Raw genomic sequence first — 26,128 nt, 5'->3', positions numbered from 1 at the left:
TAGGGTTAAAGGTGTTAGTGTTCTAGGGTTAAAGATGTTAGTGTTCTAGGATTAAAGACATTAGTGTTCTAGGGTTAAAGATGTTAGTGTTCTAGGGTTAAAGATGTTAGTGTTCTAGGGTTAAAGACGTTAGTGTTCTAGGGTTAAAGATGTTAGTGTTCTAGGGTTAAAGATGTTAGTGTTCTAGGGTTAAAGGTGTTAGTGTTCTAGGGTTAAAGACGTTAGTGTTCTAGGGTTAAAGATGTTAGTGTTCTAGGGTTAAAGGTGTTAGTGTTCTAGGGTTAAAGGTGTTAGTGTTCTAGGGTTAAAGATGTTAGTGTTCTAGGGTTAAAGATGTTAGTGTTCTAGGGTTAAAGGTGTTAGTGTTCTAGGGTTAAAGATGTTAGTGTTCTAGGGTTAAAGATGTTAGTGTTCTAGGGTTAAAGACGTTAGTGTTCTAGGGTTAAAGACGTTCGTGTTCTAGGGTTAAAGACATTAGTGTTCTAGGGTTAAAGATGTTAGTGTTCTAGGGTTAAAGATGTTAGTGTTCTAGGGTTAAAGGTGTTAGTGTTCTAGGATTAAAGACATTAGTGTTCTAGGGTTAAAGATGTTAGTGTTCTAGGGTTAAAGGTGTTAGTGTTCTAGGGTTAAAGACGTTAGTGTTCTAGGGTTAAAGACGTTAGTGTTCTAGGGTTAAAGGTGTTAGTGTTCTAGGGTTAAAGATGTTAGTGTTCTAGGGTTAAAGGTGTTAGTGTTCTAGGGTTAAAGACGTTAGTGTTCTAGGGTTAAAGATGTTAGTGTTCTAGGGTTAAAGGTGTTAGTGTTCTAGGGTTAAAGACGTTAGTGTTCTAGGGTTAAAGACGTTAGTGTTCTAGGGTTAAAGGTGTTAGTGTTCTAGGGTTAAAGATGTTAGTGTTCTAGGGTTAAAGGTGTTAGTGTTCTAGGGTTAAAGACGTTAGTGTTCTAGGGTTAAAGATGTTAGTGTTCTAGGGTTAAAGGTGTTAGTGTTCTAGGGTTAAAGATGTTAGTGTTCTAGGGTTAAAGACGTTAGTGTTCTAGGGTTAAAGATGTTAGTGTTCTAGGGTTAAAGGTGTTAGTGTTCTAGGGTTAAAGATGTTAGTGTTCTAGGGTTAAAGATGTTAGTGTTCTAGTGTTAAAGATGTTAGTGTTCTAGGGTTAAAGATGTTAGTGTTCTAGGGTTAAAGACGTTAGTGTTCTAGGGTTAAAGACGTTCGTGTTCTAGGGTTAAAGACATTAGTGTTCTAGGGTTAAAGATGTTAGTGTTCTAGGGTTAAAGACGTTCGTGTTCTAGGGTTAAACTCGGCATGCGTACACCTTCCTGGGGCTCGGTCGGTGCTCATGTGTCGGTGTGTTTGCAGATGCTGCCAGAACGGCCACGTCTCCGTCTGGACCGTTCCTCAGAACATCTCCAGCTTCCCAGAGTCCTCTGAGTCCGAGGGATGGTGGGAGAATGAAGCCAAACACAAGTTCACGGTACTTCCGAGATACTGATGCTATAACGTAGACGAGGTCGCTGTTTTCTGACCCCAAACCTGCAGATTAATACCAACTGGTGACCCTGTTGTGTTCTCACCTGTTCCGCGTACCTGCTGTCCTTGTTGTGTTGCAGCCGCCCCGGCGGTCGGGCAAAGGAGCGACGTGTGTGTTCCAGCTGAAGGGCCACATCACGCCGGTGAGAACGCTGGCCTTCAGCCCCGACGGGCTGGCCCTGGCCTCTGGAGGCGTGGGGGGCCTCATGAACATCTGGTCCCTGCGGGTAAGGAACTCACACAGGAGGCCTGCAAATACAGGTAGGAGCAGCACAGATGTGTAACTGTGTGTGTATGTGTGTAACAGGACGGGTCGGTGCTCCAGACAGTGGTAGCTGGTTCAGGTGCGATCCAGAATATCGTCTGGATCCCAGACGTCGGCGTCGCCGTGTGCTCCAACAGGTCCAAGGTACCGCATCTCCACACCCGCCCCTCATGTTCCCCGCCACAATAAGATGGATACTCGTTTACTCTCCGCTCTGCTGCCTTCCAGGACGTGCTGGTTGTCAACTGCTCCAAAGAGTTCATGGCGTCCAACCATGTGCTGGCCACTTGCCGCACGGCCCTGAAGAGGCAGGGAGTGGTCGGCCTAAACATGGCGCCCTGCATGAGGGCCTTCCTGGAGAGGCTGCCCGTCATGCTGCAGGAGCAGTACGCCTACGAGAAGGTACACGCATCGAACACGCATCGAACACGCCTTGAACACGCCTTGAACATGCATCGGACACGCCTTGAACATGCCTTGAACACGCATCGGACACGCCTTGAACATGCCTTGAACATGCATCGGCGTGTCTGGAAGCCTCTTTCACACGTACTTCCCAGGATATTAGCGGGATAATAAAGACCGTATAAAAATAACTTTGCAGATGAATATAAATATATATATATGTGACGTGATGGAAAAGATAGACCAGCAGATGGCAGTTGCATATATTTCTGATATTTTTTTTTACATATTTTACAAAATAATATTTGGATATTTATCAAAACATTGTGACATATATATATATATATATATATATATATATATATATATATATATATATATATATATATTATTTTTTGGCATATTGTTTAAGTTATTTCTAGCACATTTATCATACAGTTTTCACACATATTTGACAAATAATGTTTGGATATTGGGAGAAAAAATTATTCACATATATTCATTTTCTTTCTTTTTTTTTTTTTTACATATTTTACAAATAATATTTGGATTTTTCAAGTATATTATTTATATATGTATATATATATATAAACAAATTTCACATATATTTCAGACATTGTTGTAGATATTTTCATACTATTTAGAATATTTTTAGCACATTTTTCCGACAGTTTTCACACAAATAAAATCACATATTTTACAAATAATATCTGGATATTTAAAAAGAAAATTATAATAATTCAGACAGTTTCGACCCATTTTATTTATAATTTGTGGACATTTTAAATCATATTTTCACTTGAGGGAGGTCGCTCCAGCTGTTGACGTGTTTCCTTTGGCTCCGCCCCCTGCAGCCCCACGTGGTGTGCGGCGAGCAGCTGGTCCACAGCCCGTACATGCAGTGCCTGGCCTCGCTGGCCGTGGGGCTGCACCTGGACCAGCTCCTGTGCCGGCCCCCCGCGCCGCCCAGCCTGCGGCACTGCCCGCCGGAGTCCGGCCTGGCCGTGTGGTGCGCCGGCGAGTGGGCGTGGCTGGACTGCTTCTCCACCACGGTGAAGGCGGCCGAGGCCCTCGCTCGAGGCGCCGCCTTCTCCGAGTCGTTCTCCGTTCCCGACCTGGAGCCCGTTCCCAGAGAAGAGATGGCGCTGCTCATGGTGAGCTGCTGATGATAACACATATGCTGCTGCTGCTCATTACCTGATGATAACACATATGATGCTGCTGCTCATTACCTGATGATAACACATATGCTGCTGCTCATTACCTGATGATAACACATATGATGCTGCTGCTCATTACCTGATGATAACACATATGATGCTGCTCATTACCTGATGATAACACATATGATGCTGCTGCTCATTACCTGATGATAACACATATGCTGCTGCTCATTACCTGATGATAACACATATGATGCTGCTCATTACCTGATGATAACACATATGATGCTGCTGCTCATTACCTGATGATAACACATATGCTGCTGCTCATTACCTGATGATAACTCATATAATACTGCTGCTCATTACCTGATGATGACACATATGCTGCTGCTCATTACCTGATGATAACACATATGATGCTGCTGCTCATTACCTGATGATAACACATATGATGCTGCTGCTCATTACCTGATGATAACACATATGCTGCTGCTCATTACCTGATGATAACACATATGCTGCTGCTCATTACCTGATGATGACACATATGCTGCTGCTCATTACCTGATGATAACACATATGCTGCTGCTCATTACCTGATGATGACACATATGATGCTGCTGCTCATTACCTGATGATAACACATATGATGCTGCTGCTCATTACCTGATGATAACACATATGCTGCTGCTCATTACCTGATGATGACACATATGCTGCTGCTCATTACCTGATGATAACACATATGCTGCTGCTCATTACCTGATGATAACACATATGCTGCTGCTCATTACCTGATGATAACACATATGCTGCTGCTCATTACCTGATGATGACACATATGCTGCTGCTCATTACCTGATGATGACACATATGCTGCTGCTCATTACCTGATGATAACACATATGATGCTGCTGCTCATTACCTGATGATAACACATATAATACTGCTGCTCATTACCTGATGATAACACATATGATGCTGCTCATTACCTGATGATGACACATATGCTGCTGCTCATTACCTGATGATAACACATATGATGCTGCTGCTCATTACCTGATGATAACACATATAATACTGCTGCTCATTACCTGATGATAACACAGATAGTAACAGGTGTTCTCTGTTCTCAGGACAACAGTAAATGGTCTGGTCTGGATGAACAGATCATGTCCTGGGCCACTTCCAGACCGGAGGTAAAGACCCAGATTAGCTTTATTGTGTGTGTGTTCACACTCAGACTGACGATACGTGTGTGTGTGTTTTCATTCTTCTTCATATATATATATATATATATATATATATATATATATATATATATATATATATATATATACATATACATATATATATATATATATCATTTTATTTTTAGCACATTTTTCATACAGTTTTCACACATTCTTTTCACATATTTTACAAATAATATTAAATATATATATATAAATATAAACATATCTTTCACATAATTCATACAGTTTGACCCATTTTATTTCATTTATTATTCTTGCACATTTGAAATCATATTTTTTACATCACTTGAGGGAGATCACGCTCCATCATAGCCAGCTGTTGATGATGTTTCCCTCTGACTGTGTGTGTGTGTGTGTGTGTGTGTGTGTGTGTGTGTGCAGGACTGGCACCTGGGGGGGAAGTGTGACGTGTACCTGTGGGGTGCGGGGCGACACGGCCAGCTGGCCGAGGCCGGCAGGAACATCCTGGTGCCAACGACCACACCGTCCTTCTCTCAGGCGCAACAGGTACGCAGACGCAGCGCGTGTGTGTTCACGGTGTGTGTGTTCACGGTGTGTGTGTTTAGGGTGTGTGTTCACGGTGTGTGTGTTCACGGTGTGTGTGTTTACGGTGTGTGTTCACGGTGTGTGTGTTCACGGTGTGTGTGTTTACGGTGTGTGTGTTTAGGGCGTGTGTGTTCACGGTGTGTGTGTTTACGGTGTGTGTGTGTTCACGGTGTGTGTGTTTACGGTGTGTGTGTGTTTACGGTGTGTGTGTGTTTACGGTGTGTGTGTTCACGGTGTGTGTGTTTAGGGTGTGTGTGTTTACGGTGTGTGTGTGTTCACGGTGTGTGTGTTTACGGTGTGTGTGTGTTTACGGTGTGTGTGTGTTTACGGTGTGTGTGTTTAGGGTGTGTGTGTTCACGGTGTGTGTGTGTTTACGGTGTGTGTGTGTTCACGGTGTGTGTGTTTAGGGTGTGTGTGTTCACGGTGTGTGTGTTTAGGGTGTGTGTGTTCACGGTGTGTGTGTTCACGGTGTGTGTGTTTACGGTGTGTGTGTTTAGGGCGTGTGTGTTCACGGTGTGTGTGTTTACGGTGTGTGTGTTTACGGTGTGTGTGTGTTCACGGTGTGTGTGTTCACGGAGTGTGTTTTCACAGTGTGTGTGTTCACGGAGTGTGTGTTTACGGTGTGTGTGTGTGTGTTCACGGTGTGTGTGTTTACGGTGTGTGTGTGTGTGTGTGTGTGTGTGTTCACGGTGTGTGTTTGTGTTCACGGTGTGTGTGTGTGGGTGTGTGTGTTCACAGTGTGTGTGTGTGTTTTTGTGTGTGTGGGTGTGTGTGTTCACGCAGTGTGTTTACAGTGTGTGTGTTCACGCAGTGTGTGTGTGTGTGTATGTGTGCATTCACGGTGTGTGTTCACTGTGTGTGTGTGTTCACGGTGTGTGTGTGTGTTCATGGAGTGTGTGTGTTCACGGTGTGTGTGTTCATGGAGTGTGTTCACAGTGTGTGTGTGTTTTTGTGTGTGTGGGTGTGTGTGTTCACGCAGTGTGTTTACAGTGTGTGTGTTTACGGAGTGTGTGTGTGTGTGTGCATTCACAGTGTGTGTTTACAGTGTGTGTTCACGGAGTGTGTTTACCTCTCTCTCCCTCTCCCCCCCTCTCTCTCTCCCTCTCTCTCTCTCTCCCTCTCCCCCTCTCCCCCTATCTCTCTCTCTCTCTCTCCCCCTGTCCCCCTCTACCTCCCTCCTCTCCCCCTCTCTCTCACCCCCTCTCCCTCTCCCCCTATCTCTCTCTCTCTCTCCCCCTGTCCCCCTCTCCCTCCCTCCTCTCCCCCTCCAGGTGGTGTGTGGTCAGAACTGCACCTTTGTGATCCAGCCCAATGGGACGGTGTTGGCCTGCGGTGAGGGCAGCTACGGCCGCCTGGGTCAGGGCAACTCTGACGACCTGCACGTCCTCACCGTCGTGTCTGCTCTTCAAGGTGCACACACACACACACACACACACACACACACGCACACACTCTCGTCTTATTCGGGCGTCATGTGGTACTTTAGCTCCTCCCTCTCGTGTGACACGAGAGGGAGGAGCTAAAGTACCACATGACGCCCGAATAAGACGATTTCTGGATGCAAACCCAAACAAGATGGCGACGGCCAAAAAGCCAGCCTCTAGCTCCTCCCCCTCTCCCTCCAGGCTTCGTGGTGACCCAGCTGGTGACGTCGTGCGGCAGCGACGGTCACTCCATGGCGCTGACGGAGAGCGGCGAGGTGTTCAGCTGGGGCGACGGCGACTACGGCAAGCTGGGCCACGGCAACAGCGACCGGCAGCGCCGCCCGCGGCAGATCGAGGCGCTGCAGGGGGAGGAGGTGGTGCAGGTACGTTCTGGTTCCACGCCGCGTTCCACGCCGCGTTCCGCGCCGCGTTCCGCTTCACCTCGCTCTTTGTTTTTGTTCTGAAGATGTCCTGCGGGTTCAAACACTCGGCCGTGGTGACGGCGGACGGGAAGCTCTTCACGTTCGGAAACGGCGATTACGGCCGACTGGGTTTGGGAAACACCTCCAACAAGAAGCTCCCGGAGAAGGTCACGGCGCTGGAGGGGTACCAAGTCGGACAGGTAGGGGAGAACGGAGCAGAACGGAGCAGAACATAGTGGAACCTAGTAGAAGGTAGAACGTAGTAGAAAGTGATCACGTAGTTAGAACGTAGATAGAAAGTAGGAGAACGTCGTAGAACATAGTGGAACCTAGTAGAACCTAGTAGAAAGTAGAACCTAGTAGAAAGTAGAACCTAGTAGAAAGTAGGAGAACGTAGTAGAAAGTAGGAGAACGTAGTAGAAAGTAGGAGAACGTAGTAGAAAGTAGGAGAACGTCGTAGAACATAGTGGAACCTAGTAGAACCTAGTAGAAAGTAGAACCTAGTAGAAAGTAGAACCTAGTAGAAAGTAGGAGAACGTAGTAGAAAGTAGGAGAACGTAGTAGAAAGTAGGAGAACGTAGTAGAAAGTAGGAGAACGTAGTAGAACATAGTGGAACCTAGTAGAAAGTAGGAGAACGTAGTAGAAAGTAGGAGAACGTAGTAGAAAGTAGGAGAACGTAGTAGAAAGTAGGAGAACGTAGTAGAACATAGTGGAACGTAGTAGAAAGTAGGAGAACGTAGTAGAACATAGTGGAACGTAGTAGAAAGTAGGAGAACGTAGTAGAACATAGTGGAACGTAGTAGAAAGTAGGAGAACGTAGTAGAAAGTAGGAGAACGTAGTAGAAAGTAGGAGAACGTAGTAGAACATAGTGGAACCTAGTAGAAAGTAGAACCTAGTAGAAAGTAGGAGAACGTAGTAGAAAGTAGAACCTAGTAGAAAGTAGGAGAACGTAGTAGAAAGTAGGAGAACGTAGTAGAAAGTAGGAGAACGTAGTAGAAAGTAGGAGAACGTAGTAGAACATAGTGGAACGTAGTAGAAAGTAGGAGAACGTAGTAGAACATAGTGGAACGTAGTAGAAAGTAGGAGAACGTAGTAGAACATAGTGGAACGTAGTAGAAAGTAGGAGAACGTAGTAGAAAGTAGGAGAACGTAGTAGAAAGTAGGAGAACGTAGTAGAAAGTAGGAGAACGTAGTAGAAAGTAGGAGAACGTAGTAGAACATAGTGGAACCTAGTAGAAAGTAGAACCTAGTAGAAAGTAGGAGAACGTAGTAGAAAGTAGAACCTAGTAGAAAGTAGGAGAACGTAGTAGAACATAGTGGAACCTAGTAGAAAGTAGAACCTAGTAGAAAGTAGGAGAACGTAGTAGAAAGTAGAACCTAGTAGAAAGTAGGAGAACGTAGTAGAACATAGTGGAACCTAGTAGAAAGTAGGAGAACGTAGTAGAAAGTAGAACCTAGTAGAAAGTAGGAGAACGTAGTAGAAAGTAGGAGAACGTAGTAGAACATAGTAGAACCTAGTAGAAAGTAGAATCTAGTAGAAAGTAGAACCTAGTAGAAAGTGATCACCATCATCAGGAAATGAATCAACAGTTGTTGAACGCATCATGAGAACGTTATCATTTACCTTCAGCCAGGACTCGTTTTCACTGAGCGGAGCCTGAACGCACCACCAGAACTTACCAAGTTGTGGTTTATTGAACAATCCTCAGACGTTACTCTTCCTTCAGCTGAAGCGGTTCTAGTAAAACACGGAAGGGTTCATGCCGCCCTGCGCTCCGTTCCTCAGGTGGCGTGCGGGTTGAACCACACTTTGGTCGTCTCCGCCGACGGGACGATGGTTTGGGCTTTCGGCGACGGAGACTACGGAAAACTGGGACTCGGCAACTCCACGGCCAAGTCGTCCCCTCAGGTAGGAGCTGGTGGCGTCCGGCGGGGTCAGGTGGTGCGTTCAGGCTCCAAGCTGAAGGCTCACTGAGCTCTTGTTCCCCAGAAGGTGGACGTGTTGTGTGGAATCGGCATCAGCAAAGTGGCGTGTGGAACCCAGTTCTCCGTGGCGTTGACCAAAGACGGCAAAGTGTTCACGTTCGGCCAAGGTACCGGTCTCTCATACGACATCATAATAATTATATTAATAATAATTATAACGTGAGCTCCGTCATCAGGAAACTAATCAAATAGTTAATTCCTCAAGAAAATCAGTTCAATATTTCCAGCTTTTTAGTAGAACGTAGTAGAAAGAAGTAGAACATGCCCTGGTTGATCCTGCAGACCGGCTGATTGGCTTACCGGAGGGCCGGGCCAGGAACCACAACCGGCCCCAGCAGGTGCCGGCGCTGTCGGGGGTCCACATCCAGGACGTGGCCGTGGGGGCGGAGCACACGCTGGCGCTGTCGTCCGCGGGAGACGTGTACACCTGGGGCAGCAACTCAGAGGGCCAGGTGAGCTGAGGCGGACACTTTAATGTGAACGGTGGACGCTTATTACCTCGTACGGAGCGGCCCTGAAGGCCACACGGCTCCACCTTCAACGGGGGAAAGGAAGTCCCTCCTCCCTTCCTCCCTCCCTCCCTCCTCCCTCCCTTCCTCCTCCTTCCCTCCCTCCCTCCTCCCTTCCTTCCCTCCTTTCTTCCTTCCTCTCTCCCTCCCTCGCTCCCTTTCTTTATTTCCTCCCTCACTTTCTTTTTATCCTCCCTCCTTCCCTTCTTTCCTTCCTTCCTTCCTTCCCTCCTTCCTTCCCTCCTTTCTTCCTTCCTTCCTTCCCTCCTTCCTTCCTTCCTTCCTTCCTCTCTCCCTCCCTCGTTCCCTTTCTTTATTTCCTCCCTCCTTCTCTCCCTTCCTTCCTCCCTCCCTCCCTTTCTTCCTCCCTTCCTTCCTTTCTTCCTCCGTCCCTTCTGTCCTTCCTTTCTTCTTCCCTTTATCCCTCCCTTTCTTTACTTCCTCTCTCCCTCCCTCCCTTTCTCCCTCTCCCTCCTTCCTTCCTCCTTCCCATCCTTCCTTCCTCCCTCCCTTTCTCCCCCCCCTCCCTCCCTTCCTTCCTTTCGTTTTTCCTCCTTCCCATCCTCCCTTACCTCCTTTCTTCCTCCCTTCCTCTTTCCCTCCCTCCTTCCAATACTTCCTCCTTCCTTCCTTCCGTTCTTCCTCCTTCCCATCCTTCCCTCCCTCCCTTTCTTCCTCCTTCCCATCCTTCATTCCTTCCTTCATCCCTCCCTTTCTTCCTCCCTTTCTTCCTCCCTTCCTTCCTTCCGTTTTTCCTCCTTCCCATCCTTCCTTCCCTCCTTTCTTCCTCCTTCCCTCCTTCCTTCCAATACTTCCTTCCCTCCGTACGTCCTTCCCTCCGTCCTCCCTTCCTTCCTTCCTTCCTCTCTCCCTCCCTCCTTCCCTCCCTCCCTCCCTCCCTTCCTCCGTCTCTCCCTCCCTTTCTGTACTTATTTCCTCCCTCCCTTCCTCCCTCCCTTCCTTCCCTCCCTTCATTCCTTCCCTGCTTCCTCACAGTTTAGCGTTATCCACCACAGAGTAGATAAAGTTCAGCAGATTCCACTGAGGCATAATCTCGCGCTCCCATCCACAAGTTGAAACGCTCGGCGTGGAGAATTCCCGTGACCTTGAACCTCTCGTTGTGCAGCTCGGCCTCGGCCACACGAACCATGTCAGAGAGCCGGCGGCGTCTTCAGCGCTGCAGGGAAAGAGCGTCCACCAGATCTCTGCCGGGCGCTGCCACAGCGCCGCCTGGTCGGCGCCCTCCGTGCCGCCTCGCGCTCCAGGTGAGACGCACACACACACACACACACACACACACACACACACACACACACACACACACACACACACACACACACACACACACAGTCATGCTGTGTTAGCGGGCAACACTTCCTGTTTCTTGTACTGAACAGCACGTTGTTGTTAGAAAGTTCCTCATTCCTATTTTTATGTGTCCTTGTGTCTCCTCATCTTCCTCCTCCTCCTCTTCCTCCTCCTCCTCCTCCTCCTTTTTGTCATCCTCTTCCTTATTCTTCTCCTCATCTTCCTCATCATTTTCATCCTCATCGTCCTCTTCCTCCTCCTCGCCCTCCTCATCTTCCTCCTCATTTTCATCCTCTTCCTCCTTGTCCTCTTCTTCCACATCCTCTTTGTCCTCCTCCTTCTCTTCCTCGTCCTCCACCTCTTTCTCCTCCTCCTCTTTCTCTTCCTCGTCCTCCTCTTTCTCTTCCTCCTCCTCTTCCTCTCTCTCTTCCTCCTCGTCCTTCTCCTCCTCTTTCTCTTCCTCGTCCTCCTCTTTCTCCTCCTCCTCCTCTTCTTTCTCCATCTCCTCCATCTCCTCTTCCTCCTGCTCATCCTTGCCCTCCTCGTCCTCCTCTTTCTCTTTCTCTTTCTCCTCCTCCTCGTCCTCCTCTTTCTCTTCCTCCTCCTCTTCCTCTCTCTTCCTCCTCGTCCTTCTCCTCCTCTTTCTCTTCCTCGTCCTCCTCTTTCTCCTCCTCCTCCTCCTCCTCTTTCTCCTCCTCCTCCTCTTTCTCCTCCTCCTCCTCCTCTTCTTTCTCCATCTCCTCCTCCTCCTCTTCCTCCTGCTCATCCTTGCCCTCCTCGTCCTCCTCTTTCTCTTTCTCCTCCTCCTCGTCCTCCTCTTTATCCTCCTCCTCTTTCTCTTCCTCCTCGTACTCTTCCTCCTCCTCCTCCTCCTCCTCCTCGTCCTCCTCGTCCTCCTCCTCCTCCTCCCCCTCCTCCTCCTCCTCCTCCTCCTCCTCCTCGTCCTCCTCGTCCTCCTCCTCTTCCTCCTCCTCCTCCTCCTCGTCCTCCTCCCCCTCCTCCTCAGGCTCGTCGGTTCCTCTCCAGCTGGGTCTCCCCCTGGTGGTTCCTCCTCAGTACGGCGGGCTGAGGGAGGTGAGCATGGAGGCGGTGCGCGCTCGCCTGCGCCTCCTCTACCACTTCTCTGACCTCATGTACTCCTCGTGGCGGCTCCTGAACCTCAGCCCCAACAACCAGGTGAGCAGAGGCACCGGCAGCACCTGTGCATCGCTGAGGGACGCGAGCTCTGAACGTCCTCTCTCCTTTCTGTGCAGAGCTGCACGTCCCACTACAACGCCGGCACCTGGGGGCTGGTCCAGGGCCAGCTGAGGCCCCTGCTGGCCCCCAGGGTCTACACGCTGCCCATGGTGCGCTCCATCGGCAAGACCATGGTGCAGGGCAAGAACTACGGCCCGCAGATCACCGTGAAGCGGATCTCCACGCGGTCAGTGACCTCCTCTTTGTTCGCGTTCGCGTGTCCACAAGTTTTACCGATGTTGGAAAACAATGTCTCCACGTGTTATGAATATTAAACAAGTTTCTCTGACTTGTGACGTGACTCCAATGAGTCAGTCATGACGTCATAGTTTCACTGAGGAGCTCAGAACTTCATGTTTTTTACAGAATGTGATTAAAACAAACGGTTTATTTGGGACGAGATTTTAAATGAGACGCGTAGAATAAAATATTTGTTATGAAATATCACAATCCAAAACAAGCCAAACTTCGCACATATACTCATAACACATAAGGAGCTATGTTATATATTAAATTCAGCGTCAATTATTAGATTTATGATATAAAAACAACTTTTTTTCTTTCTTTTTTTTTAAACAAAATAAAACAAATCCCTTTTCTGTGTACTATCATGAACTAATATACCACTAACACACATATTAACTTATTATCTATGTTTACAAGGGTTTTCTGTATATTATTGTAGGTTTTTTTAATTATTCAAATAGACCTTTGGGTTGAGGAGATATTCAGTATTTAGTTGGACGCCTCCGCCACACGATGCGTTCAAGGACCGTCGGAATGATAAAAATCTGACGATAATGGGCTTCTTTTTGTTTTTTTCATATACTCCTGGCTGATAAACGGTGGAGTTTTGACGATTGTTGAAGACAACGTTGGGGTTTTGGTGTTCAGAGGGTTAAATAATAAGAAAGTAAAAGAAAAGAAAGATAAAAACAAAGATAATACAACGCGCTCCGACTCTCCGCAGGGGCCGGAAGTGCAAACCGATCTTCGTGCAGATCGCCCGCCAGGTGGTGAAGCTGAACGCCTCCGACCTGCGCCTGCCCTCCAGGGCCTGGAAGGTGAAGCTGGTGGGCGAGGGCGCCGACGACGCGGGCGGCGTGTTCGACGACACCATCACCGAGATGTGCCAGGTACGTTCAGGGACTCGTCCGTGAGCCGGTTCCCCGGCTGCCTCCTGACCTCCTGCTCTGCTCTGTGTTTGAAGGAGCTGGAGACGGGCGTCGTCGACCTGCTCATCCCCTCCCCCAACGCCACGGCCGAGGTGGGCTACAACCGGGACAGGTGAGGAACGTCTTCATCGCCATCTTCAGCATCTTCACATGTTTAATATATCATGTCAATCGTGTCCCAGAAATGACATCATATCACTTTTTAAAGACGGTATTGTTCGCTTCGGTTCTTTCGTTGATGCATCCTGATACCGAAATGCAGATAAAAGGAACACAAGATGATTTATTGTTATTATTTATTTGTATTTACTTATTATGAGTTAGTTTTGCACATTAACATCTCTGTAGTAGTTCTGTTGTCTCTTACAAAGTCACCCTTAAAAAGAAATGAATATAAGAATTAAAATTACAAAGTTGTTCATCATTTAGAAGATGCAGCAGCAATAATAACCAGAATATTATTAAGTACTATGAAGATAAATGAGGGATGATTATGTAAATACAAACACAGATGTGTTCATTTCCTTTTTTCTACAGTTCTTTCCGACTGTTTATTGAACTTTTATATTTTATATTTATCCTTGAAGCCCCGAGGCGTCTGCCACGTTCTCGCATGTTCGTTTAATTCTGTCTTTGAGTCTTTGAGTCTTTGAGTCTTTAACTTGAAACACGAGTCAAACAAAGCTGCTCCAATTAAAGCTCTAATTTAGCTTTAATTAGCTTTCAATTAGTTTTTCAAAATAAAAGAACTTACTGTGTTAAGTTGAACACACTGGACTGTCCTTAAGGAAACCCAGACTTATATATATAAAAAAAAAATATATATATATATATATATATATATATATATTGTATTTACTATATATATGTATTTTCTATATATGTATATATATATACACACATGCTTGTCATGCTGGATGTGAAGTGTTTTCGCGTCGGAGGTTAACGGGACGGTTTCCTCGGCTCAGGTTCCTCTTCAACCCGTCGTCCTGCCTGGACGAGCACATGCTGCAGTTCAGGTTCCTGGGCATCCTGATGGGCGTGGCCATCCGCACCAAGAAGCCCCTGGACCTGCACCTGGCCCCGCTGGTGTGGAAACAGCTGTGCTGCATCCCGCTGATGCTGGAGGACCTGGAGGAGGTGGACCTCCTCTACGTGCAGACGCTCAAGAGCATTCTTCACATTGAAGACAGCGGCATCACCGAGGAGAACTTCCATGAGGTGAGGAACACGGGTTCTGGGTCTCATAGTGGATGTGTGGATAATAAGTGGATATATACACATATATACAGCGGGTAAAATGAGTATTGAAACTCAAAAGAGATTTCAGAGCAAACGGCGAACAGAAAAGACTTGAAAGTAGACCGAGAGGTCTAGGCTCCATAATGTAAACGATGGATGCAATAACGTGCGTACAAGTCCATAAATAAATGTATAGCTGGAGATTCTTGATGCCGTCGGTTCGAATGAAAAGACTCAGGTCATCATCGTGTCGTGTTCTCCGTGTTGCAGATGATTCCTCTGGATTCCTTCGTTGGGCAGAGTGCAGATGGAAAGATGGTGCCCATCATCCCGGGAGGAAACAGCATCCCTCTCTCCTTCTCCAACAGGAAGGAGTACGTGGAACGAGCCATCGAGTACCGGCTGCATGAGCTCGATCGACAGGTACTAAAACCAGAGGAGGGGGGAGTACTTCCTGTTGGTAGTGTAGAAATACTCAGTATGTAGTTCAGTACAAAGGTTCAGGCCTATTTCTGAATAATATATATGATGTTCGATATTATTATTCATGCTTTTATCTGTTCATCACTCATGTTGCGAGCTGGAAAAGATTAAGCTTTTATTTGACAGGAAGTGGTTTTACGAGACAGACGGGCTGCGGCTAGCTGGTTAGATGTTTATCTAGTTAGCTAGTTCGTCAGTTAGCTTGTTAGCTGGTTACCTGTTTACCCTGTTATCTGGTTAGTCGTTTATCTAGTTAGCTAGTTTGTCAGTTAGCTTGTTAGCTGGTTACTTTATTATCCGGTTATCTAGTTAGCTAGTTCGTCAGTTAGCTTGTTAGCTGGTTAACTTGTTATCTGGTTAGTCGTTTAGCTAATTAGCTAGTTCGTCAGTTAGCTTGTTAGCTGGTTAACTTGTTATCCGTTTATCTAGTTAGCTAGTTCGTCAGTTAGCTTGTCAGCTGGTTACCCTGTTATCTGGTTAGTCGTTTATCTAGTTATCTGGTTAGTCGGTTTCTTGTTAGCTGGTTACCTTGTTATCCGTTTATCTAGTTAGCTGGTTCGTCAGTTAGCTTGTCAGCTGGTTACCCTGTTATCTGGTTAGTCGTTTATCTAGTTATCTGGTTAGTCGGTTTCTTGTTAGCTGGCTAACTGGTTAGCCTTTAGCTGGTTAGCATGCTAATTTCAGTAAATAACTCCGCCACAGAACACAAATATGTCTTTGATGTAACGTCCACTCTGTCATGTCATCATATTCTGTTGATAATGTAATAAAGGTCTTACGGTCATGAAAAACCTGGAAAAGTCCTGGAATTTTAAAATGGTTATTTCCAGGCCTGGAAAAGTCCTTGAAAAAAATAAAATCCCAAAAGTTTAGTAAAAGTCATGTAAATGTGTTATATTCATGTGTTCATGTCGTTCATTTACGCTGAGTTTGAAATAATGAATATGCTTTTAAAAGAAAGACTCAAAATATAAGCAGGCATACATACAGGCATCTATATAAATGTTTATTCTCTTAATCAAACTATTGTCTCATTCATTTGAGTCATTTAAGGTTTACTGTATGCTTTGTATTCTCATTGTTAGTTTAAATACTACATTTACTCACTTTTTACTGTTTACACCCAGACTTCACTAAATGTTTGTAATGGACATTTGGTTTAAAGTCATGGAACGTTGGTCATTGGTGCATGAACCCTGCAGAAAGTATCTTCTGATCACTTGAGTGCCCGACTCCCGGCAGGTGGCGGCGGTGCGTGAGGGCATGTCGTGGATCGTGCCGGTGCCGCTGCTGTCGCTGCTGACGGCCCGGCAGCTGGAGCAGATGGTGTGCGGCATGCCGGAGATCTGCTGCGACGTGCTGAAGAAGGTGGTGCGCTACAGGGAGGTGGACGAGCAGCACTCCCTGGTGCAGTGGTTCTGGCAGACACTGGAGGAGTTCTCCAACGAGGAGCGGGTCCTCTTCATGCGCTTCGTCTCCGGCCGCTCCCGGCTGCCCGCCAACACCGCCGACATCTCCCAGAGGTTTCAGATCATGAAGGTGGACCGGGTGAGTCACGCTGAGTCCACTCAGTCATTCTTTAGGTTTTGTTCATGCAATGGAAGCAAACTAACATAGAAAACACTTTTCTATTTATATATATATATATATAATCTAATCTAATATATTTATATATATTATATTTATATATACATATATATATATTATATTTATATATATATATTAATATATATTAATTTATATAATAATATATTTATGTATTATTATATATTTATATATTATATATTTAAATACATTATAATATAAGTATATATATATATACTATTTATTATATATATGTATTATTATATTATAATATATATTAATATATATATATTAATTTATATAATATATTTGTATATATTATTATATATTTATATATTAATGTATATTTATATATTATATATTTAAATACATTATAATATATTTATATATATATGCTATTTATTATATATATAAATGTATATATATTAATATGTATATATTAATTTATATATATGTATACATTATAATATATTTATATATTCTAATATATTTGTGTATGTGTATATATATATATATATATATATAATATATACATATATATGTATATATTAAATATATAATATATATAAATATGTATATATTAAATATAATATATATTTAAATATATAAGCATAATATATATTTATATATTGTAATATATTGTTGTGTGTGTGTGTGTATGTATATATATATACATATATATATATGTGTATATATATATATGTGTATATATATATATGTGTATATATATATATATATATGTGTATATATATATATATATATATATGTGTATATATATATATTAGTTTTTATTGGATAGGACGGTAAAGAAACAGACAGGAAACCATATAGCGATCAGGACGGTTGTCTCTAGTCTTTGTTTACACGTATATGGATGTTTTTGAAAATGTATATATTTTTTCCCCAGTCTACTCATCATTAGTTTTATTAAATATCTCGCCCACGTGAGAACGCTGTATATTCTGAGCGTAGTAACGCATTTACAGTTATTTGACGCCAAATATGAATATTAAAGTTTTGTAAATATCCCATTTTAGTGTTATGTTAGTAGTTTCTTCTGCTTCCTGTCTTCATGCTAAGCTAAGCTAATTGCCCTCTTGAGTCCAGCTCACTACTGATTCAGCACAAAGGCAGAAGTAAATAAAGAATACGTTTGTCGGTGTTTGTCTTCCGTAGACGTACGACAGCCTGCCGACCTCTCAGACCTGCTTCTTCCAGCTGCGTCTGCCTCCGTACTCCAGCCAGGCCGTCATGGCCGAGCGGCTGCGCTACGCCATCAACAACTGCCGCTCCATCGACATGGACAACTACATGCTGTCCAGGAACGTGGACAACGCCGACGGCTCGGACACGGACTACTGACCCCACGGGAAACCCAGCGGCTTCGTCACCGCAGGAAAACTCCCGAGCAGACGGGCCACTTTTTAAAAAAACTCATTTTATGTACTTTCAAAAACAGCACAGAGTTTCATTTCTCCTGGTGGTTTATTAGCAGTTTTTTAAAACGACACAACGATCCACACGAGAAGTGCATTTAGTGTTAATTAGTTGTTTTTTGCCCATTTACTCCACATCCCATTTTCCGGGTTTCTGCATGGAGGTATGTTTATTTGTTTGGAAATGTGTATAAAATATTCACGCGGGCGGTCGGAGGGAGAAAAAGAATATTGTACATTGTGTAAAATGCTTCGTTAGGAAAATGTTTTGCATAATATCCATATTTATTGTTTTCATTGCCTATGCCGAGTTTCTCCAAAGCATTAAAACAACAATAAATGCTGCATAACTGAGTTTGGTTTGTTTGTTTGTGGAAGAAAGAAAGACGAACGTTTCCTCTCAGAAAGTCACATTTATTTCAGAAGTACAAAATATCACAAAGGCCGTCTTTTATGAGGAAACTGACACAAACAACAACGTTTACTCGTCTGGTCGTGTTGAACCCTCTGCTGCCGAGAGGTTCATGTTTGTCTTCATTCAATCCTCTCATGCCACACGTGCTCTGAAACACTTGGAGAGATTAATTTGCTTGTTTTTTGTCATTAACTTTCACACAGAATAATACGCGAAAAAAAAAAAAAAAAGCATCTATAATGTTTTCACGGAACGAGGTCGACTTTCTGATCTTTAGAAGAAAATAAATCCCTTTTGTGTTGCTTATATATTTATTAAATAAAGCAGATTAGAGCCACGCACCTCTATTCTTACCTTTCACAATAAAAGCCCCAGCAGATGATATTCACAGCGCTTTGGAGTTTTCATATCCAAAGAACGCTGCTAAAAAACAGCAACACATAACACGTCTTTAAATTAGGAATATTAGCGCGGAGAGACGGCGTCCTCAGTCTGTCCACTCAGGAGGCGTTCAGGGACATGAGCAGTCTCTGGAGTTCTGAATGAATGTAGAAGAGACTTGAAGAGAATAAGACAATGTGAGTATTGTATTCAAATTGTAACCGGAAAAATTAAAGCTTGTTGGAATCAACTTAATCTCTTGAGGAAAAGAAAGTAGAGTAGACTTCAAGCTAATTAAAATAAACTCCAGAAGCTCCTGTAAAACTTGAAGTGTGCTCTGACCCGACGGTGGCCTGTCGGGGTCAAACCGTGTGGTTTTTGTCCGCATGAGGTAGAAGGAATGTTAAAAACCTAAAGTGAAGCAGATCAAGCCAGGTAACAGTCAAAGTGTTCATTCATGTTTCCAGAACATCGGTTCTAACCCGGCTTTTAATTCTGCATCACATTCGGACTCTAAATCTGAGCGTCAGTTGTAAATAAAAAAAGATGTAGAAGACTTTTTGAAACATGCTTTTTTTTGTTTAAGGCCTTGCAGTTTCTTCTGTGGACGTGAGATCCGGGTCTCGCTGGGATCTGACCCCGGATCAGCTCACGACGCGTCCTCCCCCTCAGTCCTGGGAGCGATGACGCTCTCCTTCGCCCGAAGGAGTCTCTCCAGACACGGCGAGCGCATCTTGAAGCCGAGGCGGCGCGGCGGCGAGCGCGAGTCGGTGCTGGAGGAAACAACGCTGTCCTGGGTCACTTCCTGGGTCACTTCCTGGGTCACTTCCTGGGTCACTTCCTGGGCGCGGTGGCCGGGCGTCTTCAGCGACGCCGCAGAGGATGGAGGAGGAGAGGAGGCACCGCCGTGACGCTGCAGGAGAGAAGGAGGATTGCGTCATCATCACAGCGGATTTAAAGGGCCAGCGTGACGTCATATTTAGTGTTTAATCCCCTGAAACTAAGAATCAGGGTGGTTTCTGTAGCTCAGCGTGTTTCTACAGGAGCCCAGAAAGGACAAACCGAACACCGGCTCCAGAGAGAGTTTCATGTGTTTTTGTCCCCTGAAGGCCACCGTACTTCTCTACGCGCTCGTGAAACTACAGCAACGCGAGTTTAAAACCGCGGTTCCTGAAGTAGTGTTATTATGTCACGGACGACCTCTGAGCGAGGTGAAGGGCGTTGCCACAGAGAGGGAGGAGTGAGCGGAGGGGGGGGGGGGGGGCTTCAGCTGCCTGCAATCTGCAACCTCACCACTAGATGTCACTAAAACCCACACACTGTCCCTTTAAATCAATTAAGAACAAATTCATTCCTTAAATGTTAAGATATTTAGCAACAAGACTGGAGATAAAACACGAGCAAGCAAAAATAAATGTACACACGATATTAATTGTTTTAAATTGTTTTTAAATTGACTTAGAGTATTATAATAATGAATTAGCAGGACTTTTATTTTGTAGATAAAAACAAGAACACAGAGGAGCAGGACTTTTATTTTGTAGATAAAAACAAGAGCACAGAGTAAAATGTGACGGGAGCCGAAGGAGCGGCTCTGAGGTTCAGCGGGTCGAGCGCTGCTGAAATGGGACTCGACCCGCCGGTTTTATTGATTCTGAACATTTTACCTTTTGCTTCTTGGCCGGAGCGCCGCGGTCCGTCTGCGTCGGGTCGGGTCGGATGTGAGGGAACCAACTCTGGAGCATCGCTTCTATTTTCAGGATGATGCTGAGGAAACGTCCGCTGGGGGAAGAGAGGGAGGAAACAGGGGTTGAGGAAAGGACTCAAGGACTCAAGGACTCAGTGCTGCTAAGAGAGCCCGTTTCCTAGGGAAACCGCCAAAGTAAAAGTCCTGCAATCAAAAGATCCACTAAAGGAAAACTTCACCCACTAAAGGACCAACTGTTTATCAATGAATTGTCTTTTGAAAACTTGATAGTGAAAGAAAAACTAAAGTTTCTTTCTTTTCTTAAAACTAAAATGTTAAAGCCCTCATTATGCAAAATGGACCATTTCACCAAAATAAATAATACATTATTTTATTTAAATGAATGTGTTACAGAGAGTACACATGGAGCTGATATGACGTTATAAACTGCTAACTTATAATAAAACATTGCTGTTCCATATTAATAATACAATATTTTGAATTCACACAAATCTGCAAAAAAATAAAAAATAGTAAAGTGACAAGTAACTCCAGTTGTCTGATGAATGTATAAATGTAAATGTATAATTAAATGTAGTGCAGCTGAAATGTAGTAAGTAAAAGTATAAAATATCACAAAACGTTTAACTGCTGTACATAATAAATATATCGTTAGGAAGTTTGTTTCTGTTATTTTGATGAATCTGAACTACAGCTGGAAGCACTTGTGTTTTTATGAATGAGTCACAAGGGAGTGTGTGTGGGAGGAGTTTCACAAGGGAGTGTGTGTGGGAGGAGTTTCACAAGGGAGTGTGTGTGGGAGGAGTTTCACAGATTACAGAGTCGGACGTCTCGCCGTTACATAAGACTTAAACGCGTCGGCTGTGAGGCTGCATCTGATTGGCGGACGGCACAAAGACTGAATAAACTGAAAGCCTGCGGCCACATTCCTCGCCGTCTGCGTGACGCATTCTGACAGCAACATACGAGTGTCACATGACGTGTGCAGTGGAGGACAAGTGGAGCATGTTCAGGTCCACATGAGAAATGTGACCACACACACACACACACACACACACACACACACACACACACACACACACACACAGCTATAAATAGAGCAGTAAGCCGAAGAGCAGCCCACCGAGGCCCCGCCCACCGCTCACAGCATCACACACTCTATCTCTCTCACACACACACACACACACACACACACACACAGCAGCTCAGTGTCGTCGTCTCTTTTCCAGTGAAAGTAGCATCATCCAAAACCTGCTCAATCTAGCGTCGTTAACCCCTTCATAAGCCCCGCCCCCAAAAGTGATCAAAGCGAACGTGAGGAACCAACATGGCCGTCAGGGTGCAATCACCACATTCAGGACAGATTAAGTAATTGCACATATGTATCTATACATTATTATTGTTGTAGTTTCATTTGATGCAAAGAGAATTTAAACCCCAACATTGTTGAAGAACATTTCCATCTCCACCTAAATTAAAGTTCTAGAGACAGATGGTTTTTATGTTTTTATAACGTAAAGATATTACATATATTTTTTTTTTATCTTCTCCTTGGAGGAAAACAGAAGACTGAAAATAGCTGCACATAAATCCATCAGCAGGTCGATATGAGTATGAATGGTGGAAGAATGCGAATGATATATATTTTTATTTCTCACTGCCAATGTTTCTCATTACAAATGTTTTGCCAATGAAGAGCTCAGCGCTAGAGGATAAAACAGCAGGAAAACTCCACTAGAGTGACGCTGCTGCAGGAGGAATGTGTGACTGACGGCTGTTCACCGACGCCTGGAGGCTCCAGAGGGTTTACCTCATGAGGGGCTTCTGCAGGACCCCCACTAGTCTCTGGATCCGGTCCATTGCAACGCTCTCCTGGACACTGCTGAGACCTGCAGGAGGAAAAGAGAGAAGTCTGTCATGTGGAGGAGAGGAGGAGAGGAGGAGAAGAGAGGAGAGGAGGAGGAGAGAGGAGGAAGAGAAGAGGAGGAGAGAGGAAGAGGAGAGAGGAGAGGAGGACAGAGGAGAGGAGGAAGAGAAGAGAGGAGAGGAGGAAGAGCAGAGGAGGAGAGAGGAGAGGAGGAGAAGAGAGGAGAGGAGGAAGAGAAGAGAGGAGGAAGAGAAGAGAGGAGAGGAGGAAGAGCAGAGGAGGAGAGAGGAGAGGAGGAGAAGAGAGGAGAGGAGGAAGAGAAGAGAGGAGGAAGAGCAGAGGAGGAGAGAGGAGAGGAGGAGAAGAGAGGAGAGGAGGAAGAGAAGAGAGGAGGAAGAGAAGAGAGGAGAGGAGGAAGAGCAGAGGAGGAGAGAGGAGAGGAGGAGAAGAGAGGAGAGGAGGAAGAGAAGAGAGGAGGAAGAGAAGAGAGGAGAGGAGGAAGAGCAGAGGAGGAGAGAGGAGAGGAGGAGAAGAGAGGAGAGGAGGAAGAGAAGAGAGGAGGAAGAGCAGAGGAGGAGAGAGGAGAGGAGGAGAAGAGAGGAGAGGAAGAAGAGAAGAGAGGAGGAAGAGAAGAGAGGAGAGGAGGAAGAGCAGAGGAGGAGAGAGGAGAGGAGGAGAAGAGAGGAGAGGAGGAAGAGAAGAGAGGAGGAAGAGCAGAGGAGGAGAGAGGAGAGGAGGAGAAGAGAGGAGAGGAGGAAGAGAAGAGAGGAGGAAGAGAAGAGAGGAGAGGAGGAAGAGCAGAGGAGGAGAGGAGGAGAAGAGAGGAGAGGAGGAAGAGAAGAGAGGAGGAAGAGAAGAGAGGAGAGGAGGAAGAGCAGAGGAGGAGAGAGGAGAGGAGGAGAAGAGAGGAGAGGAGGAAGAGAAGAGAGTAGAGGAGGAAGAGCAGAGGAGGAGAGAGGAAGAGGAGAGAGGAGAGGAGGAAGAGAAGAGAAGAGAGGAGGAAGAGCAGAGGAGGACAGAGGAGAGGAGGCTCTGGGTCGAACCCCATCCCTCCTTTCTTCCTCTCCTAAGTATTAGGTGTCCTAGTGTACATGTGTCCTAGTGTGCATGTGTCCTAGTGTGCATGTGTCCTAGTGTGCATGTGTCCTAGTGTGCATGTGTCCTAGTGTACATGTGTCCTAGTGTGCATGTGTCCTAGTGTGCATGTGTCCTAGTGTACATGTGTCCTAGAGTGCATGTGTCCTAGTGTACATGTGTCCTAGTGTGCATGTGTCCTAGTGTGCATGTGTACATGTGTCCTAGAGTGCATGTGTACATATGTCCTAGTGTGCATGTGTCCTAGTGTACATGTGTCCTAGTGTACATGTGTCCTAGTGTGCATGTGTACATGTGTCCTAGAGTGCATGTGTACATGTGTCCTAGTGTGCATGTGTCCTAGTGTGCATGTGTACATGTGTCCTAGTGTACATGTGTCCTAGTGTCCTAGTGTGCATGTGTCCTAGAGTGCATGTGTCCTAGTGTACATGTGTCCTAGTGTGCATGTGTCCTAGTGTGCATGTGTCCTAGAGTGCATGTGTCCTAGTGTACATGTGTCCTAGTGTACATGTGTCCTAGTGTGCATGTGTCCTAGTGTGCATGTGTCCTAGTGTACATGTGTCCTAGTGTGCATGTGTACATGTGTCCTAGAGTGCATGTGTACATGTGTCCTAGTGTGCATGTGTCCTAGAGTGCATGTGTCCTAGTGTACATGTGTCCTAGTGTGCATGTGTCCTAGTGTGCATGTGTCCTAGTGTACATGTGTCCTAGAGTGCATGTGTACATGTGTCCTAGAGTGCATGTGTCCTAGAGTGCATGTGTCCTAGACACTTACGCTCAGAGTAGCGTCCCGACCTCAGGCCCTGCAGGATGGAGGACAGGGGCCGAACAAAGCGCTGCAGCTCGGCCCTCTGGGGGAGGAGAGTGAGTTATCCACCACATTCATGTGTGTGTGTGTGTGTGTGTGTGTGTGTTTGTTTGTTGTGTGTAGTGTGTGTTTGATGTGTGTTTGTTGTGTGTAGTGTGTGTTTGATGTGTGTTTGTTGTGTGTAGTGTGTGTTTGATGTGTGTTTGTTGTGTGTAGTGTGTGTTTGTTGTGTGTGGTATGTGTGTGTTTGTTGTGTGTAGTGTGTGTTTGTTGTGTGTGTGTGGTATGTGTTGTGTGTTTGTTGTGTGTGTTTCGCTGCAAGTGAAAATGTTTTTAAAGGCTAAACGACAATCTGAATCTTTTTATTTCTTTGGAAATGTTTTTAATCACACGAGTAAAATAAACAATCCTGGAATCTAATCCTGCAAAAGCACGACAGCGCTAAGCGAGCGGCGCTGATAATAAATACAGAGAAGATATGGATTATTACACCTGATCTTTTTCTACAACTGTGCAGAAATGAACAGATGTGAAAAAAAGTATTCAAATGTAGATTTTTGACAATCTGAGCTAATTGACTCTCAATAGTTAAAACATTATCACCGTATAAAATATGATGCACCGTTATCGACGAAGAGCTTTTTAAAATAGCTCCAGTTTGACATTTTTAATAATACTAATAATAGTTCTGTCTACTTTCACTTTTAATAGGTATACTTTTCTGCTGATGCATCTGTTTTAAGTTTAATTAAGGTTTCTTTAATATTATGTACTTTCAGCCATGATTATGTAACTTTTTAACGATCCAGGAAATTTGTGGCACTTTTTTTTTACAACATTACATTTCATTTAGCTGACGCTTTTATCTAAAGCGTAGACACGGCAACGGGGAGCAATCCGGGGTTAAGTGTCTCGCTCAAGGACACGTCGACATGGACAAGCGGAGCCGGGGCTCGAACCACCGATCCTCTGATTGAAAGACGGGCATGCTAACCACTGAGCCACAGTCGCCCCAAGCCGCGAGCCTTTTGATTTTGTCGATACGAGTCTGAAGTCATTAAAGTCCCACCGCTAAACTCACCGGTACTCAGTGAAACGGAGAAAGAGAGAAAGGTCTCACCTTCTGTGAGGACAGTTCCTTCACAGAGTCCGGTGGCGTCTTCTCGCCGCCTCTTCTTTTCCCGCTCGCATGGCGCTTTGACGCCGCCGAGAGCCGCTCGCTCGCCGAGGTAGACCCCTGAAGTGGAGCGGCGGCGGGAGAGTCGGCATCGACCCCACAGAGGCCTCCATCCAAGGGGTCGCTCCTCCTCCTCTTCCTCCTCTGGGGGTGGAAGCAGCTCGTAGGAGATTCCCTTAAGGATGATGATGATGATGATGATGATGATGATAATGATGGTGGTGGAGGAGGAGGAGGACTTGATCTCTTTGGGTCGGCGAGCCAGTGGATGGAGTCATCAGAGTCTGTGCCGACATGTTGGAGCATCACGGACCTGACGGGCAGACAACGAGCTTCCTGTCAACAACTTCTCCTCTCAACCCCTTTGACCCCGCTGACGCCATTTTGAACACTCGAAAATGTCATTCCCAAACTAAAAAGGGTGCATCTCTGCAACCACTAGGGATATTTGAATAATGTTGGTGTTATAATAAAACGTACACATGTGAGATTGTGTTCAGATGTGTAAATATCAATCTATATGTTACTGGTTAAGAGTAAATGAAGATGACACACAGAAAACAATGAAAAGGTTTCAGGTCCGCCTTTAAAAAATAAATCACTTTCAGGATGATTATTTCTTTGAAATGATGCAGCTGTAAGGTCCAACTCTAACCCAAATCATAGCTCAATATGTGAACATTCACTAACCCAAATCATAGCT

At 45.1% G+C, this 26,128-nt stretch overlaps 1 protein-coding gene across 1 annotated transcript in view; it reads left to right on the top strand.

The window, feature by feature from the left end:
* Positions 1–18,329, top strand: part of herc1 (HECT and RLD domain containing E3 ubiquitin protein ligase family member 1) — a gene marked incomplete at its 5' end in the record, with an annotated part of 68,651 nt that extends 50,322 nt beyond the window's left edge. The window contains 22 exons of the mRNA XM_079230511.1: positions 1,359–1,473; positions 1,610–1,756; positions 1,837–1,938; positions 2,023–2,196; positions 3,054–3,353; positions 4,502–4,564; positions 5,003–5,128; positions 6,439–6,577; positions 6,793–6,974; positions 7,058–7,213; positions 8,802–8,924; positions 9,006–9,108; positions 9,284–9,453; positions 10,637–10,775; positions 11,825–11,994; positions 12,072–12,241; positions 13,025–13,190; positions 13,265–13,341; positions 14,198–14,450; positions 14,742–14,894; positions 16,197–16,502; positions 17,715–18,329. Of these exons, the coding sequence (XP_079086637.1) occupies positions 1,359–1,473; positions 1,610–1,756; positions 1,837–1,938; positions 2,023–2,196; positions 3,054–3,353; positions 4,502–4,564; positions 5,003–5,128; positions 6,439–6,577; positions 6,793–6,974; positions 7,058–7,213; positions 8,802–8,924; positions 9,006–9,108; positions 9,284–9,453; positions 10,637–10,775; positions 11,825–11,994; positions 12,072–12,241; positions 13,025–13,190; positions 13,265–13,341; positions 14,198–14,450; positions 14,742–14,894; positions 16,197–16,502; positions 17,715–17,900 (3,520 nt within the window). The 3' untranslated portion in view covers positions 17,901–18,329. The remainder of the gene's footprint in view (positions 1–1,358; positions 1,474–1,609; positions 1,757–1,836; positions 1,939–2,022; positions 2,197–3,053; positions 3,354–4,501; positions 4,565–5,002; positions 5,129–6,438; positions 6,578–6,792; positions 6,975–7,057; positions 7,214–8,801; positions 8,925–9,005; positions 9,109–9,283; positions 9,454–10,636; positions 10,776–11,824; positions 11,995–12,071; positions 12,242–13,024; positions 13,191–13,264; positions 13,342–14,197; positions 14,451–14,741; positions 14,895–16,196; positions 16,503–17,714) is intronic.
* Positions 18,330–26,128: the final 7,799 nt, after the last annotated feature.

Source organism: Taurulus bubalis, assembly GCF_910589615.1.
Source record: "Taurulus bubalis genome assembly, chromosome: 15".
NCBI lineage: Eukaryota > Metazoa > Chordata > Actinopteri > Perciformes > Cottidae > Taurulus > Taurulus bubalis.
This window is presented reverse-complemented; position numbering and strand designations above follow the sequence as displayed.